The following is an 18,023-nucleotide window of genomic DNA, read 5'->3' on the forward strand; positions in this document are numbered from 1 at the left end:
TGCACGGTATTGCAAATGCCGCACACCAGGAAGTAGGCCACTCACCAGTGTGGGCTTGTATGTGCCGGGTGTGCCCAGGCTGGCAAGCTGACAGAATTCATCCTCCATTCACACTGTTTCCTCCTCTCTCCCTGACTCACTCTGGGCCCTGCATCCCCTATTTATCTTCCCTCCCCACTCCTCCCCTCCCCATCCTGGGAATCCCCACAGCAAGCTTTGGGCTCCTTTTGTCAACCTTGTTGCCACAATAACCATTACTTCAGGATCAAGGCCTGCTTCAACTGGGGGGGGGGGGGAGAGCAGTAATAAAGGGGCACAGGATAACCCTTTATTGCCCGTATCTTCTGAGATTGCCCGCTGCCTGCCAGCCTAAGGTGCTGATAATGGAGAATCTAGCACTTAACACAAATCTGAGCTTTTTCTTCCTTTTTTTGTGATTGCGATGGTACATGCAGGACATGCGGAGGCTCCATGAAACCTTTTAGGATGCGTCTTCCGAGAATCCTTTTTTTAATTTTAAGGATGGTACCAATAAAGGAGAATATTTGTAGCTCAGGGTTGAAATGAAGGGTCCTTGGTGCTCTCTGAGCTTGGTTATTGTTTTGCAGACTTTTCATTACCCAAACTAGATAATGTCATCGGTGCTTCTGATCTCCAGAGTGCACTGATGATGTTACCTAGTTTGGGTAAAAAAATGTCTGCAAGAAAACAAGCTCAGAGAGTCAGAGGACCCCTCATTTAAGGATGGTGTCGGAAATCAGGGGGTCTTGCACCCTTCTGGGGTTTTGGACCACAGCTTCCAATCATCATCTGTGCATGAAGCAGCCATAGATTGTGGGAAAATCTAATGCATCTGGAAAATGACAGACTACTGTACCTTTTCCTAAATGGTGATAACTGGTCTACAACAATAATCCGGAATACTGCATCTAAAAGTTGTAGAAAATCCTGCTTAGGGCTCTGAGGAGCTTTTCAGAATCTCTTTGCCAAGGAAGGAGTTGTGCTTTTGTAAATAAAACTTGAAAGTCTGCCACTTTGACCCTGAATGTCGGGAAATGTAAGGACTTTTTTTTTGGTTAAACCATATGCTTGTGATAATAATATGTGTGAATCATGCAATATGCTAAGGATCCAGTATAGGCTTGAACAGAAAAATAGGGAGAAATTATGTCTGGTAAATGTAAAAATCTGAATATAAGATAGAATATTTCAGTTTTGGCCTTTAGGACAAATTGCAGGAGTTGAAATAACCGACCAATAAAATTGCAGATAAGGGGGTTGTGATGTGGGAAAGGCTGTAATAGGACTTCAGAATATTGTATGAAACAGTAATAATATCATAACAGCAATAATAATAGGTATATTCTACTTATATAAAGCACATTTTAACCTGCTGCATTTTTCAGGGGGCCTGACAATGATAATAAGCAAAAATTCTTATTAAGACTGCTAAGTAAAATACACAAATTATTTAGATATACCAATGTAAAGATGCCTTTGATTCAGGCTCAGCTCATGGTGGCTTCTTAAAATTATGCAGAAGCTTTTGAGAACAGTTTGAAAATCAATCAGTCCCATTTAATTTCCAGCCAAAGTTGAGCTTCCCTTTGCTGAAATGTTATTTAGAGCCCCAAACCTATATATCTGCACATTAGTAGGGCTTACCTCTTAGTAAACGTGTAGAGAAAGAGGCTGATACCCAGTGGTGGGATTCAAATATGTGAACAACCGGTTCTCTGTGTGGATGCTGCTTCCGGAAGTCCATTCTGGACCTGGGCAACAAAGTGGTATGAACCGGCTGAATCCCACCACTGCTGATACCACCCAAACCATTTAATTCTGCTGCAGATATTGGAAATTTAAACCCAGTGCATCAGAAGAGCAGCATGATAGGCAAGATTGGCCCAGTACATGTTTGTATGGTTTTGTCTCTGAGAGGTAGGCATTATTGAGCCTGCTGCCTCTCTCTCTCTCTCTCTCTCTCTCTCTCTCTCTCTCTCTCTCTCTCTCTCTCTCTCTCTCCCTCCCTCCCCCCCTCCCTCCCCCTCTCTCCCTCTCTCCCTCTCTCCCTCTCTCCCTTAGTATGTGGAAATCATGAGCACCAAGCAAAGCGAGCTGAATCGGTTTGTGGCGGAAGGCTACAAAGCAGCCCTGATGGAGGAACGGCGCCGGTACTCGTTCCTGGTGGACCGCCAGTGTGCTGTTTCCAAGCACTTTAGCAATTATCACAGCAAGGTGAGCTGCCTCTCTTTTCCCTCCTCCCCTCTCTCCTCCCAACATATGCTTTGGGCTCAAATTCACCCTAGACTAGGAGTCTCCATGGACCGGTACTGAGCCCTGGCATGCCAGCAACTGGTCCGCATAAACAAGCAAAGCCCCATCTATGGGATGCAGGCAGCACACAAAACCACACACTCTCCGGTCCGTGGAAAAAACCTTTCTCCATGGAACCGGTCCCTGGTGCACAAAAGGTTGGGGACCTCTGCCCTATACATCCTCCAGCAAAACCTGGAAACAAGGATTCCTGTGTGTGTTGTGGTTCCATATTTGCAAGAGAGGTGTCAGAAAAACCTCAGTTGTGACCACTATCCTGCCTTTTATGATAATATCCCTGTGGATACCTCTTCTTGCAATGTGGAAGTACAAAATTCCCCATGTTTAACTACCGGTGGTCCTCAACTTACAACCATTCATTTAGTGACTGTTCAAAATTACAGCAGGACTGAAAAAATGACTTATGACCGGTTCTCACACTTACGATTATTGCAGCTTCTCTATGGTTACGGTGATAAAATTGCATCCTGCATATATTCATAATGGTTGCAGCATCCCAGGGTCATGTGATCGCCATTTGCAACCTTTCCAGCCAGCTTCTGGCAAGCGAAGTTAATAGGAGCTGGATTCACTTAATGACTGCGTGATTCACTTAACAACCATGGCAAAATAGGTTCTAAAATGGGCATAACTCACTTAATAACTGCCTTGTTTAACAACAGAATTTTTTGTTGCAATTGCGGTCATAAGTCAAGGACTATTTGTAGAATCAAATAAGGGGGAAGGCAACATGAGAATCCCAAGATGTGTCCTTGATTCCCAGAGGGAAAACCAAAAATACATCTTGCTGCTTGAACTTCTAGAGGGAACGGTGGGAAATAAATATAGACTTTCTCTAAAGTAAAAAAGAAATTAAATGTGGTGTTAAGGACATCTGTTCATTCAACATGAATAGCACAGATACTTTCTGCTAGGGGTGGTGATAATTACTGAGACTGCATCAGGTTTAATTTTTCCTGCTTTCTGAAATGCTGAAGAAAAATCCTCTCTTGTAGCTCCTGTTGCATGGAAGGAGATTGTCTATTAGCACAAATGAAGGATTCCTTCCCAAAACTTATTCTAGCTTCAGTGGAGAGTTTTCCTCAGGAGCCCAGCAAAACCTGTTTAACCAATAAATTAAAATTCCCTTCCCATAGTTGTCTCAGATATACACACAAGCATACCTTTCAGCTGAATGTTAAATGAAGGGATACATTAACTCCTTGTTCTAAGTTTCCAGGCCATATGACTGTGCAGCTAAACTTCCTGTCAACACTTGGAATCAAAGGCAAGCAGAACCCAAGACAACATCTTCATTCCTCAAACTAGGAAGCAATTGTTCATTAACAGAGCTCAATGGATTTTCTGCTGTTGGCAAGTTTTAGAAAGAAAGGGTGTAGATAAAGGAGAATGTAGCTCAGGGTTGAAATGGGGGGTCCTTGGTGCTCTCTGAGCTTGGTTGTTTTCTTGCAGACATTTCATTACCCAAACTAGGTAACATCAGTGGTAGTAGGGAGTGGGGTTTGTTCTCTTTTTATATATCAGTGGCTTGCTTTGTAGGTGTTAGTGGAAGTGGTCTTGGTGGGTTTTTGGTTGGGTTGTTTACTGTTGGCTTATTTGGCAGTTCTTTGATTGGGTTATTGTTCAGTTCTTGATTGTTGTCTGATTGTTGTCTGCAAGAAAACAACCAAGCTTAGAGAGCACCAGAAACCCCTCAGAAAGGGTATAACTTGACTTCCAGTTTGACGTCGTGGCATAACGGGCGCAGGAAGATGGGGCTCCGTCTTCTGTGTTCGATTTTGCCCTGCTGGGGACCCTATAAAGGGTTGAAAGTCGCCCCGAAGAGGTGACGGAGAAGGAGGGGACCCTCATTGATCGTGGGAGGGCAGCAGCCCTTCTGTTTGATCCAAGAAAGCCCTCCAAATCGGCAGGGGAAAGACTGGCTACAGTCGTGTGGCCAGTCAGAAGCTGCTGACAACCGAAGAAAATAAACATTAACCAGCAACTTTTGAGCAATGTGGATGGAACTGGGTGAGACCCTATCCTATCTTTATGACTTTAAGACTTTTTCCTGGCAAAAAACTGCCCAAAGCAAAGAATCCTCCCTGATGAGAAAGGGAAGGGGAATTTCTACCCCATTCCCTCAGGAAAAGAAAAGTGGCGAATTAATTGCTTGGGGGAAAATAGAGAAAATTACAGGATTAATTTGGAAGCAACACACATATATAACTTTGAAATTTGGGGACTAAAAGTGCTTTTGAGATTTTATTTTTTAAAGAGACTTAAAAACTTGTAATATAAGTTTGGATGTAAAAAGCTGGAAGACGGCATCAACAACATCTAGTGGCGAACTACAGTACTACAATTTTTATGCCTAGAGGAAACTTGTTGGAAGCCCAGACTCAGATAAGACTCTTGTTGTTTTCAGAAACTTTCACTTTTGAAGACTGCAGCTGGGAAAAGGAGGGGGGACCTCTTGGACTGCTTATCTGTGTGGTGGAGACAATAAACTATTTTGAAACTGGCCTGCCTGGACTATGAATATAAATACTAACTGACTTTTAGAGCTGTGTCATGGAGCTATTTCCCTATAGAAGAAACATGCATTATTGATTGAGATGATGGAAAACTTTGGACTATAAACCTTTGATTGATGAACAATTTTTAATTGCTTTTCTCCCTCTGGACAGAAAGGGTTTGTTTTTCATTGGACAGAAAAATTTGAAAAATTCAAACTTTACTTATATTTGCTGAGGGGAAACTTAAGGATGGACTTATAGGCCGGCAGGATAATTAGGAGTTCAAATGACAATTGACTGAAACTTTTTAAATCCCTAAATAGATTGGACTACATACAAAAACAAAATGAATGTTTCATACTTAGCTTCAAATGGTAAAAAACCATCCCTAACACCTGTCCCCAAAGTCCTCATCTTGATATAACAACAAGAAAATGCTGATGAATTTCAGAAAGAAATTCTATGTTAAAATCAATACAAGAGACAATTGCTTTAGCTCATGATGAGACTAAAAATAATACAAAGGAGATAAAAGAACAATTCTTTAATCTAAATCTACAAACTCAGAAAATGACTACAAAGAAGGAACTAGCAACCCAGAAAATAGAAGGAAAATCAGAGGAAGCAGATCCAAAGATGGAGGACCTAAAGAAAGGAACTAACAGACAGACTCAGAAAAACAAAGAATTAGAAGACATAGCGATAATATCGGAAATGGAAAAGATATCTTGTAGAGATAGGGGCCAGGTAGAGGTCGTGAGCAGCAAACTGCCCCTCCAAAGCCTGCATGCCTCTCCTCTCTACATGATCTCATCCCTTCACATCACCATGGCAATGTGGGAAACTACCCCAGGCTGGTATAATGACCTCACCTGCCTGATATCAGCTAGGTTACACCAACAGGATGTTGCAGCAAACTGCTCCCTGTTTGGGGCCTCCTGGCTTGTATATTCTTAAGGATTGGTAAGGAGTTTAACCAATAAAATGCTATTGCTACGTTATTGCCATGTTAAACTTTTGCTGCTTGGAAAACTGTATAAAAGAATAAACGCTGTGAAGGCGGTCAGCCATATTTGCACCCTGCAATGACTGAGCACTGATTACTACAGGTGGTGCCCGAACAGGGATGTTTGGGACACCCCCCCCCCGGGGAAGGATGGGGTGTTTTTAGAACAGGCCTGTTATTTAATTTGATTTTAGAATAGAAACTTGTGTATATTTATCGTGGTTTTTAGTATCGCCTGTTCACCGCCCTGAGTCCCGTAAGGGAGATAGGGCAGTATATATAGACCCCTAAGTGCACTTTCGTCCTCTAGGACCCCTCAGTGGTAAGTATGGGTCGCACGTTATCTCAGCACCAGCAGAAACATGCACAGGAACTCAGATTCCTGCTACATAAATCAGGCGTGACAGAGCCTGAGGCAGACATAAGGAAGCTGGTGGATGAGGTAGGGAAACATTGCACTTGGAATCCTGAGCACGGGACACTTAGGCTACGAGATTGGGAAAAGATAGGGCATACTTTACATCTTGAACCTCGGGCTCCAGTACAGATCTTACATCGATGATATCAGTGCCGTCAAGCAGTGGAAACATATGGCTCAGATGCTTCAGAAGGGCAGCAATTAACTACCAGCCCCCCTCCTGATTACAACCAAGTAAAACCTATCCCTCCTAAAGCATCTTTAATTGGATCTCCAGCTCCTTCTGAAGAGGCTAATTCTTTTGCTTCTTCCCAGACCTCATACACCCCCCACAAGGAAAATATTAGAGGAACAATCTCGAAGTAGGAAAAAATAATAAGGGGAATCGTCAGAGTAATTTAAAGACATAAATTAACTCAAAATGTACTCCTCTGCAATGTGTTTTGAACAATTGGAATGTTTTGAAACTTCATGTGGCTGTTAAGTTTAACCCTGTCAGACAGTGTCTGGTGGTGCTTTGTGTTGATGTGTAGTGTGTTTTGTTTATATATATATGTATGTGTATATATATGTGTGTGTGTGTGTGTGGCCACCCAGAACATTATGCTTGGGCTTGGAATGGTGAGAAAAATAGGAGATGGTTAAAGGGCCCTATAAAAACCATGTTTGGTTGGAATCACCTCATGATTTTTCTCGCTTCTTGCAGGACAAGCCATATGTTTAAATAAATGTTGTTTTAATAGTATTTGTGTATATATGTTTGTCTGTGTTGTTCTGTGTTATTTCCAAGACTTGGAAGAGGGTCAAACCCTCTCTGATAACAACACACAAAAAGGCCTTATTAAAAAATAAATGGTTTGCCTGGAGAAAGTATGAAATGAAATATTTGTATGTGGAATTGTTTATGCAAGCAGTTAGAATGGAAGTGAATGAGTTCATTTGTTGATACCTAAGTGTGTGTTAACCCTCAAACCCCACCCCCCACCCACTCTCTCCCAGGCTGTGAAAGAAATAGTAAACTGCATATTTTATTGTTGTAAAAGTAAATTGAAAAGTAACAGTAAGTGTTTGCATGAGGATGTGTGAGAGAATTTATGGAAAATGCATATGAAGGAGAGAAAACTATTTTTTACAGGTGAGATTTTTGTAAAGTTTTTTTCCCTGTCTCTTTCGGCTGGCTGTGTTGCTTTAAGAGCGAGAGAGACAGAAAGAAGAGGGGGAGAGACAGAAAGAAGAAGGGGGGGAGGCTGTTCATTTTAACTTTTTTTTCTCTGCTTCGCATTCCAATTTGAGAAGGGTGGAATGGAGGTGAAATTTGGCTTGCAAATTTTTTACTCGAAAGAGTAAAAATATTGTTGGGCAATATTTTTTGAGGGGAAAATTGTTGAGTTTAAATTGTTTAGTTAGACCTATATATCCATCAACCAAAAGAACTGACTCTGAATTGTTTTGCTTAGATTTGTAAATGTTTCACCTATTTACTGGAAATTTGTTTCCATCTGAATGGAATTTGATTAAATTGGAACACCCCTATTTTTGTCATAAAAAAAGAAAAGTGGTAGATGGCTTGCAGTGTGGAACACCTAACCCTAATTTGATTCCTCAAGATCATGAAGTAATGGTAATTGACTTAAAGGATTGTTTTTTCTCCATTCCTCTATGCCCCCCTGATCAGAAAAAGTTTGCATTTACTGTGCCTACAGTGAATCATTCAGAACCTAATAAACGTTATCACTGGACAGTTTTGCCACAAGGAATGCTGAACAGTCCCACCTTGTGTCAGCTTTATGTTGCTGCAGCATTGGCTCCTTTTCGCAAACGTCATCCATTGGCTTTGGTATATCATTATATGGATGATATTTTAATTGGAGCACCAAAGATACAATCTAATTGGCTTTCAGAAATACAAAATGATTTAGGTCTTTATGGATTGCAAGCTGCCTCAGAAAAAATACGGTTGCATTCTCCCTATCTTTATTTAGGACATAAAATGTTGCAATCTTATTCTGCCCCAGCTTTTCCTTGTTTGAGCCTAGCCAAAATTATTTCATTGGTCAATTTACAGCAATTATTAGGCACCCTTAATTGGGTTCGCCCATATTTTTCTTTGCCTACAAATTTGCTCAGTCCATTATTTGATTTATTGACCAAAGGAAAACAACCTGGAGATCTCATTGTAGTTCCACCTGCAGCACTTGCCACGGTTGAACAAATTAATGACATCTTGAATACTCAATTTGTGGACAGAATTCCATATAAAAATTGTCAGTTAACACTTTTGATATTTACTTACCCCACACCCCATCCCAAAATGTTTTATTTTTTATCCAGGTGGTTGCTGAAATGATAACCTTAGGACGCACACGAGCTTGCCGTCGAAATGGAACTGATTTAATTAATATTGTTCTTCCTATCTCAAAATCTGATTTTCAATTTTGTTTTTAGAATAACTTATCTCTTCAGTGCTCTTTAACTGACTATATAGGCTGTATTTCATATCATCTCCCTAAAGATCCTTGACTTGCTTGTTTAATGACTTTTTCCTTTCCTGTCCGCCCACTGCTTTCTCCTTCTCCCTTGCCACAATCTCCTACTGTTTTTACCGATGGAAGGTGAACGAGAGGAGCAATTGCTTACAAGGATCTTCATGATGATACCTGGAAAGCGTCCTACACTCCAATGCAATCCTCACCACAACGCTCAGAATTATCTGCTGCTATTTTAGCTTTCCACATCTTTCCTCAACAGCCTTTTAACTTAATCTCTGACTTTCATTATGTGTGCCAACTTATTTTTAATCTTCCAGGTGCTTACATCATGCCCAGGATTGACCCCAATCTTATGGCTTTGTTTTTAACTTTACAGCAGCTGCTACAAGACTGAAAGCATTTATATATTTTTTTTTTCATATACGCAGTCACTCCTCCCTTCCTGGGCCTATTTTTTTTATGTCTTCCTAATCCCCGTGGTTTTGCCTCTAATCAACTATGGCAAATGGATGTTACCCATGTTCCCTTTTTGGCTCCCTGGAAATATATTCATTTATCTATTGATACCTATTCAGGAGCAATTTGGGCCACGCCTCAACGAGGGGAAACAGCTGCACATGTTATTTCTCATCTTTTTTCGGCCATTACAGCCTTGGGTAAGCCTTCTTCCTTAAAAACTAATAATGGGCCAGCCTATTCTTCAGTGGCCTTTTTGCAATTTTGCACAACCTGGAACGGATCTAGGGTACCCAATTTGTCGTGGGTAACACAACAGGTTCAAAAAATATTATTTACATTACACCAATTGAATATTGCCATTCAAAATTCCACCACTTATCAGAGACACTTTCAACAGAAAAAAAGCTTGCCTCTGCCTCTGGTATATTATCGGGCATTACCAGACAAAGCATGGTTGGGACCGGTCCCTTTGATCACTTGGGGGCGAGGCTATGCTGCTGTGCTTGCTCCTACAGGACCTTTGTGGATTCCAGCTCATTACGTTCACCCAGCCAGGGATGTCGTGGCACCAGTCCCTGGATCCAGCTCCAGAAATGGCCAAGATGACTCTACAGATGGCACAGCGACCATGCCAGTCGGCATGCCAGTCGGCCAGTGATGTGGGGAGATGTAAAGAACTTGACCGCCAAAGCACAGGCAGTGCTGCAGCAGCAGCAAGTAGAGCAAACCCCCGAGAACCTGTGCACTACCATTTTTGCGGTTTTAACTGCAAATTCCTTAGCCATCATTTGTTTGTGTCTGATCGTTAACATCTGCCCTTTGGCAACAGCAGCTGTCATCCCACCCAAACAATCATTCGAGCAACGAATGAAGCAAAATCTATGGGTGCAGCTGGCTGACGTCACACAAAATGATGTCTTTTGTTTATCTGAAGCATATGACATGGAAAATTTGCTTTCTACATGTTTAGTCCCTGTTTGCACCCCTTCTGCAGTAATTCAAAACTTCACTGGCTTGAGCAGAATTTTATTCAATGGGAAATTTAACTATAAGGCTATATCTAGCTGGGGGGTTACTGCTTATTATCCACCCCCTGAAGCTATTGCTTTGCACACCCCAGTGGTAGCAATCCCTGCAAATATAACATGTGCAAAAATAGTTAATTGTACTTCTTCAAGTAAAAAACCTCACTGTCGTCGCATTAGCTCACCTGTTTTAAACTGCACAGCTTTTGAAGAGACTTCCTTTCATTTTGGACATGTTTGGCTACTGCAAGGATGGTTTTTTACATGTGGCCAAGAAACCTTTAATTATATTCTTGCTAATATTAGTGAAGCGCAGTGTTGTCTCAGCCGGCTAATTCCTATTTTGCTTTCCAAACAACAAGTTCACTCGAACCGTTTTCGACGTGGGGTCATGCTAGACAGCACTTGTGACTCTGAGACAGCCTTACTTAATAAAGCAGAATATGTAGCATTGGCTATGTCTCTAGTGGGTGTGCCAGGACTTGCTGTTCGTGCTCACTTCAACATCAATGCTATTGCGGGTAATTTAGTAAAAACAATTAATGCTACTTCTTCAGCTATGTCAGCAATCAACCATGAGCTGCAAGATTTGAGAAAAGCTATTTTGCAAAATCGCGCTGCTATCGATTATTTGCTTCTGCGTCAGCATTTGGGTTGTGAAAGTTTTGAGGGAATGTGTTGTTTCAATATTTCTGATAATTCACGAACCATCCAGCACCAGATTAATATTTTACACAATTTGGCCTCTGATTTGCAAAGTGATACTTTAGGATCTTGGTGGGAAAGCCTTTGGGCTTGGTTGCCCACAGGATTACTGTGAAATATCCTACGTTATTAGGTCATAAATTGTGCTATTTTGATTGGTGGATGCTGTTTTGTGCAATGTATTCCTTCCTTTTGCAATATATGTATCAGAGCTTTTAACCCCAAATCCTCTCCCACATTGCCTCAGGGTCACGTTTTTGCCCTGTATAAACAACTGCAAGGATGTTCCTCTCCTGATTATGATCCTTTTACAAAAAAGAGTGAGATGTAGAGATAGGGGCCAGGTAGAGGTCGTGAGCAGCAAACTGCCCCTCCAAAGCCTGCATGCCTCTTCCCTCTACATTATCTCATCCCTTCACATCACCATGGCAATGTGGGAAACTACCCCAGGCTGGTACAATGACCTCACCTGCCTGATATCAGCTAGGTTACACCAACAGGATGTTGCAGCAAACTGCTCCCTGTTTGGGGCCTCCTGGCTTGTATATTCTTAAGGATTGGTAAGGAGTTTAACCAATAAAATGCTATTGCTACGTTATTGCCATGTTAAACTTTTGCTGCTTGGAAAACTGTATAAAAGAATAAACGCTGCGAAGGCGGTCAGCCATATTTGCACCCTGCAATGACTGAGCACTGATTACTACAATATCTTACCTGTCAAGATCTCAGAACACACTTGAGGATAAGAAAGAAGAGCTGATTGAATGGAAGATAGAGCTGTTAGGAGAATTGTGGGAAATTGGAGAAGGAGGGAGGCTGTTTAATGAATATCAATGGGCTGAGCGTCCTTCCAAAAATACTTTAATCAAATTGTCTTTTTTATTCCAAACAATATACACAAAAATAGAGGAAGAATTACTTGATGATTCAAATGCATTAACTTGAAAAGTTAGTTGGCAAAGGAAGAAAGCTAGAGTAAGAATGAAGAAAATAGAGGTTTTGACCCATTAGATGGGCATTATACTATTAACCAGATGTTTGAACTTGGCTGAGAATAGATAATTGTTAAAAATAGAAGTATTATAACTAGAAAGATAGGATTTATAACTAGAATATATTTTGGTATGAGAAGGGAAATATGAAAATGCTAAGAGGGTTTGAATAAGGGAAGCTTTTAGTTACCCAAATATAACATTGAGAAATTATAAGCGAAAGAGACATTTTGAACACTGATGGGAAATTTTTTTTAAAAAAAAAAAAAAGCAGGAAAAACAGGATATTAATTGAACAAATGGATATTAAGTGCAAATGCAATTAAGATATATTTTGGTTAGAAAAGGTATTTTAAATGGACATTATTGATATTATTAGGAAAATGTAACAAAGATGTTGATATTCAATTGTATATGTATTAACAACAATAAGAATTCTATTTGCCTAATGTGGGAAAATGTGTACTACCGGAAGAAGAGAGGAAGTATTGGATGGGGTAATATTGGGCCTAGATTGAAAAAGTTAATATGTACCACTGAATTACTAATGGACCCAGGACAACACGTTGTTTATTAAGTACTTATGATTGTAAAACTAGAAAATTAATAAAATATTTATATATAAAAGGGTATAACTTGGCTAGCTGAAAAGATGATCAGACCACCATCATCTCATTTGTAACAGGTGCAGGAGCTGTTGGCAGCCAGACTGCCCGTCTGGCAAACATCGTGCACCCAACCTACTCGTTTACCTGAGCGGGCATTGGCTTTGGTCAAGCTCACAGCCAACAACACCACAGCTGGCATTTCTGTTCCAGCCATGGATCCCCTCCTTGTCTCCAAGACCCTGGAAGAGCCTTTAGAATTGGGACAAAATCACGTGAGTATTTGTGGGTCAGGGCTGATAAACAGGATGTTAGCTTTTCCGTTTGCCTTTAGTGTTTGGGTTCGAGTTTCTAAAAACCATTGAGGTCTCCAAATGGCAGCTTCTGATATGGCCTGGAGCAGGAATGAGGAGGGACTTCCTGGCCTTTAGGTCATGGAAGACACATTTCTTCTACAGGGGAAAAACAAAGGAAGAAGGGATGCTTCTGAAAACCTGTATGAGATCTCATCAGTGCCCTGCGTTTTTTCATTCCTAACTTATCTCCCATAGCGGACTTCAATCCAGGAAGGAACATTGCTGCTAAATGGTGATTTGCACCGAGGGCGGGGATTCCGTGACTTCAATCACCTGCCAGTCAGTGAGTTCCTCACCACCACCACCTCAGGTCTGACCCCCACCCAGCCCACTTCACAAATCAAGATTGCTGACAGCTACTCTTGCACTCTGCCAATGCCACACAAGATGTCAATGGAAACTCACCTGGCAACTGTAGGTGGGTATTCTGCATTGATTCTAATTTGCATCCCGTTCTGAGTCCATCTTCTTTCAGCCAATGTATCCTTTAACAGTGCAGGTAGTCCTTGACTTATGACAACAATTGAGCCCAAAATTTATGTTGCCAAGTGAGACGGTTGTTAAGTGAGTTTTGCCCCATTTTATGACCTTTCTTGCCACAGTTGTTAAATGAATCATTGCAGTTGTTGAGTTAATAGCACGGTTGTTAAGTGAATCTGGCTTCCCCATTGACTTTGCTTGTCAGAAGTTTGCAAAATGGGATCACATGATGCCAGGATATGGCAACTGTTGTAAGTATGAACCAGTTGCCAAGTATCCAAACTTTGATCACATGACCACAGAGATGTTGCAATGGTCATAAATGTGGGAAACGGTCATAAGTCATTTTTTCAGTGCCATTGTAACTTTGAACAGTCGCTAAACGAATGTTCTAAGTTGACGACAACCTGTAGTTCCAGGATTTTGACATTTGATCCATCCTGTTCTCACTAAATTCTGATCTGGAGTGTTGGAAGAATGCATATGCTATTCTTTGCAAGACGAAGAATAAAACCTATTTTTCATTCTTGTGCCATTTTTGGAACTGGGGATACTGGTTGAAAAGATGCAAAAATGTAAAGAGAAGTCCAGCATTTTCTGTGAGGGAAAGACAAGAACCCATACAGAGCTACTCTTACTTGGAGATGCAACCTGGTGTCTCTTACCTAATCCAGAGGTCTCCAAACTTGGCAACTATAAGACTTGTAGATTTCAGTTTCCAGAATCCCTCAGTCAGCCATGCTGGCTGGGGAATTCTGGAAGTTGAAGTCTACAAGTCTTAAAGTTGCCAAGTTTGGAGACCCCTGCCCTAATAAAATGAGACAAAAGTAAGATGCAATCATTAACGGTTAATTAACCCCCAATATATTCTTCCAAAAACCAGTTTCAAGTTGATTCTATCCAGCCAAATTTTGATCTGGAAGCAGAAAGAGAAATATTACCAAATACAGGCCCGAGGCTTGATGAAGCAAATTCTATAAGCAGGCTAGTTTAAGAGGTCTATAAAACCCATATGTGATCTCTCCAGAATCATGTATTTTATAGCAGCCTGCAGCAATCTAGTATTTTCCTATTTTCCTTCCCTCTGAGATTGTAATTCCAGCATTCTGGCTGGGCACTTTAGTTTAATCCCGTAATCCCTGGGCACTTGTAAAACCTGACTGGAAACATTGCTCAAGGGCAGTATTTCTCAACCTTGGCAACTTGAAGATGAGTGAACTTCAACTCCCAGAATTCCCCAGCCAGCATTGCTGGCTGGGGAATTCTGGGAGTTGAAGTCCACTCATCTTCAAGTTGTGAAGGTTGAGAAACATTGCTTGAAAGTTTACTTTGCTTAAGCAGAAAACAGCAGGGGAGAAACATACCCAACCTCTCAGGAATGCCATTAATTTCCACCTATTCTCCCCACCCTTTCTCGCAGTAGAGAACAAGACCCTGCCCCACATTAATCCTCTTTCAATCCTGCCTCCACGTTCCGAACGTCTGAGAGTCCAGGCAATCTTCTCACATTTGGCCGGAGAGAACAGCACCCTTCTCAACTTCCAAGAAGGAGACGTCATCCTTTTATTGGTGACTGAGGCAAGGGACGGCTGGCATTATGGGGAAAACGAGGCAACCAGAATGTGAGTGAAAACTTCTCTGTTCCTTTGGCCCTAGAAAAGCTAGATTACTACAGGTAGTCCTCAATTTACAACCAGTCACTTAGCAACTGACTGAAATTATGACAGACTCAAAAAAAAGTGTGTGGGGGGACTTACGACCCAGATCTGAAATTCTAAAGGTCAGTCCCCCAGGTGGTCACGTGATTGCATTTTGGGTGCTCAGCAGCACAGCTTCATTTATGACCATTTGCACTGTCCCACGGTCACTTGATCGCATTTTACGATAGTTTTGCTGAAATCTGCTAGTTACTTCCAGTTTTTGGCAAAACCACACCCATAGCAAGCGATTGGTATAATGATCATCTAGCAACCTCTGTAATTCACTTAACGACGTGGCGATTTGCTTAACAACCACTGCCAAAAAGTCATACAATTGTTTTTTGCAACTGTTATGACTTATGACCGTAATGGTCAGGTGCCATTACGATTGTAACTTGAGGACTATTTGTATTCTCTTTCCCATTCGTAGGATGGATCCCTCCAGGCAGTGTGTCTCTACTTACAGGGATGCAGTAGGCAACTCAAATACGTGGGTCATGACATTTAGATAAAAGGGTTCCCTATTAAGGGAGAGGGTCCCATAAGGTTGGAGAAGAGGCATAGCTCTCCAGCTAAGAGATTCCAGATAGCTGCCAGGGATAAGAAAGAGCACCAATCACAGTGGGCAGTCCTGGCTAAAACAAATAAAAAGCCAACATGATTGTTATTTGCTTATTTAGAGAATTTATATGGCCACCAATTCTCTTTCAGTGACTCTAGGTGGCTTACAAAAAATGAAAATCCAATCTAAAAAGAGTAAAAACAACACCTCCCCCCCCCCCCCCCCCCCCCCCCCCCCCCNCACCCCCCCCCCCCCCCCCCCCCCCCGCCCAGTGACAACAAGCAATCAAACAAGCCACTGGATGGGCTCCATCCCACTGTGGGTTCTCCAGGCCCACTGGCAAAACCAGGTCTTCAGGGTCTTGTGAAAGAGTGTCAAAGTGGGGGCCAGTCTAATTTCCATGGAGATGAGTTTCCAAAGGGAGGGGGCCACCACAGAGAAGGCCCTTCTTCTGGATCCAGCCTGATGTACCTGCTTAGAGGAGGGGACCCGCAACATCCCCTCTCTCCCGGCTCTGGTGGGTCAAGTGGATGTAAGTGATTGCAAACTTGACTGAGTTCGCACATTGCTCTTAAGCCAGAATGTGCTTTGGTTTTGGCTGAGGAAGCTGTGGCAACCAGCCTATTGTAGTTTCTAAATCAAGATTGTGACTTGATATTAACCTATCCATACATCCAATCATCCCAAACCCATTTATTTATGATAACTTCCTCTGGACTGAAAAATAGGAACTGGTCCCAAAGTTCTTTGTGAAATCTGTGGTGAAGCAGGAATTTGAATCTAGTTCTCTTTGCTCTTAGTCCAAGATTCAAACCACTATACTTGATTCTCCTCTGTAAAAATTCAGGCAGAGTGGGAATAAGAGTTCTGGGTTTACAAAGACCGCCTAAATTCTAGCTTTCCACCTTTCATTACTTTATTCCATCTTTTTTTAAAAAACCTTAACACTGGGTCCAATTTGACGCTTCCCCTCCTTCAGATGAGGGGAGAACACACACACAAAAAAAGGTTTTGTGCTATTCTTTCTGTCTTAAATATCTGTTTCTCACATTTTCAGGAAAGGTTGGTTTCCATTTTCCTACACCCGACCCTTTCCCTCAGCTGAAGGAGCTAACAAACTACTTAGCAGGTAAGTCCTGGCACCTCAGTCTTGCAATTTGGAAGGAAAACTGATTGTTGTCCTCGACTTATGACTGATTACTTATCAATTGGTCAAAGTTCCAACAGACCTACCTGGGGTTACTTATCTTGTGACCACACTGGGTACAGCCATTTGCAGTGTCTCACAGTCACATCACTGCTTTTTGCTTCCTGTTTTTAACAAAGCCTCACCCATGGTGAACCATGGGTTCGCTTATTGACCATGGATTTGCTTGACAACCACAGTAATTCACTTAGCAACTGCCACAGAAAAGGTCATAAAATCAGGTCAGTCACATGACTGACCTTTTTCTTTCCATGTTAACAGAATAACAGAGTTGGAAGAGACCTTGGAGGTCTTCTAGTCCAACCCCCTGCTCAGGCAGGAAACCCTTACCATTTCAGACAAATGGTTCTCCAATCTCTTCTTAAAAACTTCCAGTGTTGGAGCATTCACCGCTTCTGGAGGCAGGTTGTTCCACTGATTAATTGTTCTGCCAGGAAATTTCTCCTTAGTTCCAGGTTGTTTCTCTCCTTGATTAGTTTCCATCCGTTGCTTCTTATCCTGCCTTTGGGTGCTTTGGAGAATAGGCTGACCCCCCTCTTCTTTGTGGCAGTCCCCCCTCTTAAATTAAAAGAGGTACATGCCTTGACATTCAGGTTCCCCTGACAAAACAAGTTGGATTAATGGAATATATCTGGCAGGCTTGGAGCTAGTCTTTAGACTCCTTCAGGAAGCAGTGTGTTGTCTCAAACAGGCAGGCATTGGGGGAGAAACCCTTACCAGAAATCCTCACCTGTCCTTTGTCTCTCATTAGTGGCTTCCTTCTTAGCAAGTTGAACAGTAGCAGCACGGGAAATTTGGATCCAGCTGGATCTCCAACTGCTGAACCTGATGGGGAAGATGATTTACGGTTTGGCCCTTCAGCCCGTATCAGTGCGTCTCGACAACGACCTTACAGCATGCTAAATCCTGACCTGTCACAAGTGAGTTTCATGGGGGAAGGAAGGAAGGAAGGAAGGAAGGAAGGAAGGAAGGAAGGAAGGAAGGAAGGAGGTGTTGTGTTCTTTGTATTCCCCCCCCCTTAATCCCCTATGCATATCCTGATCACCCATTAAGGGTGATTGCCTTTCACCATTGATCGCCCATTAAGGGTGATTGCCCTTCACCATTGATCGCCCATTAAGGGTGATTGCCCTTCTCCATCTGCATACAGTTTCATGCCCGTTGCTGGTTGGCTAACTAGCAACAGG

At 42.0% G+C, this 18,023-nt stretch overlaps 1 protein-coding gene across 1 annotated transcript in view; it reads left to right on the plus strand.

The window, feature by feature from the left end:
- LOC107297672 (brain-specific angiogenesis inhibitor 1-associated protein 2-like) overlaps nt 1–18,023 on the plus strand; it is a 52,456-nt gene that overhangs the window by 28,541 nt on the left and 5,892 nt on the right. The window contains exons 11-16 of the mRNA XM_029286364.1: nt 2,083–2,235; nt 12,612–12,806; nt 13,083–13,305; nt 14,788–14,989; nt 16,687–16,758; nt 17,588–17,756. Coding sequence (XP_029142197.1) covers nt 2,083–2,235; nt 12,612–12,806; nt 13,083–13,305; nt 14,788–14,989; nt 16,687–16,758; nt 17,588–17,756 — 1,014 coding nt within the window. The remainder of the gene's footprint in view (nt 1–2,082; nt 2,236–12,611; nt 12,807–13,082; nt 13,306–14,787; nt 14,990–16,686; nt 16,759–17,587; nt 17,757–18,023) is intronic.

The sequence above is a fragment of the Protobothrops mucrosquamatus genome, unplaced genomic scaffold (genome assembly GCF_001527695.2).
Source record: "Protobothrops mucrosquamatus isolate PMUCROS unplaced genomic scaffold, P.Mucros_1.0 scaffold3454, whole genome shotgun sequence".
NCBI classification, from domain to species: domain Eukaryota; kingdom Metazoa; phylum Chordata; class Lepidosauria; order Squamata; family Viperidae; genus Protobothrops; species Protobothrops mucrosquamatus.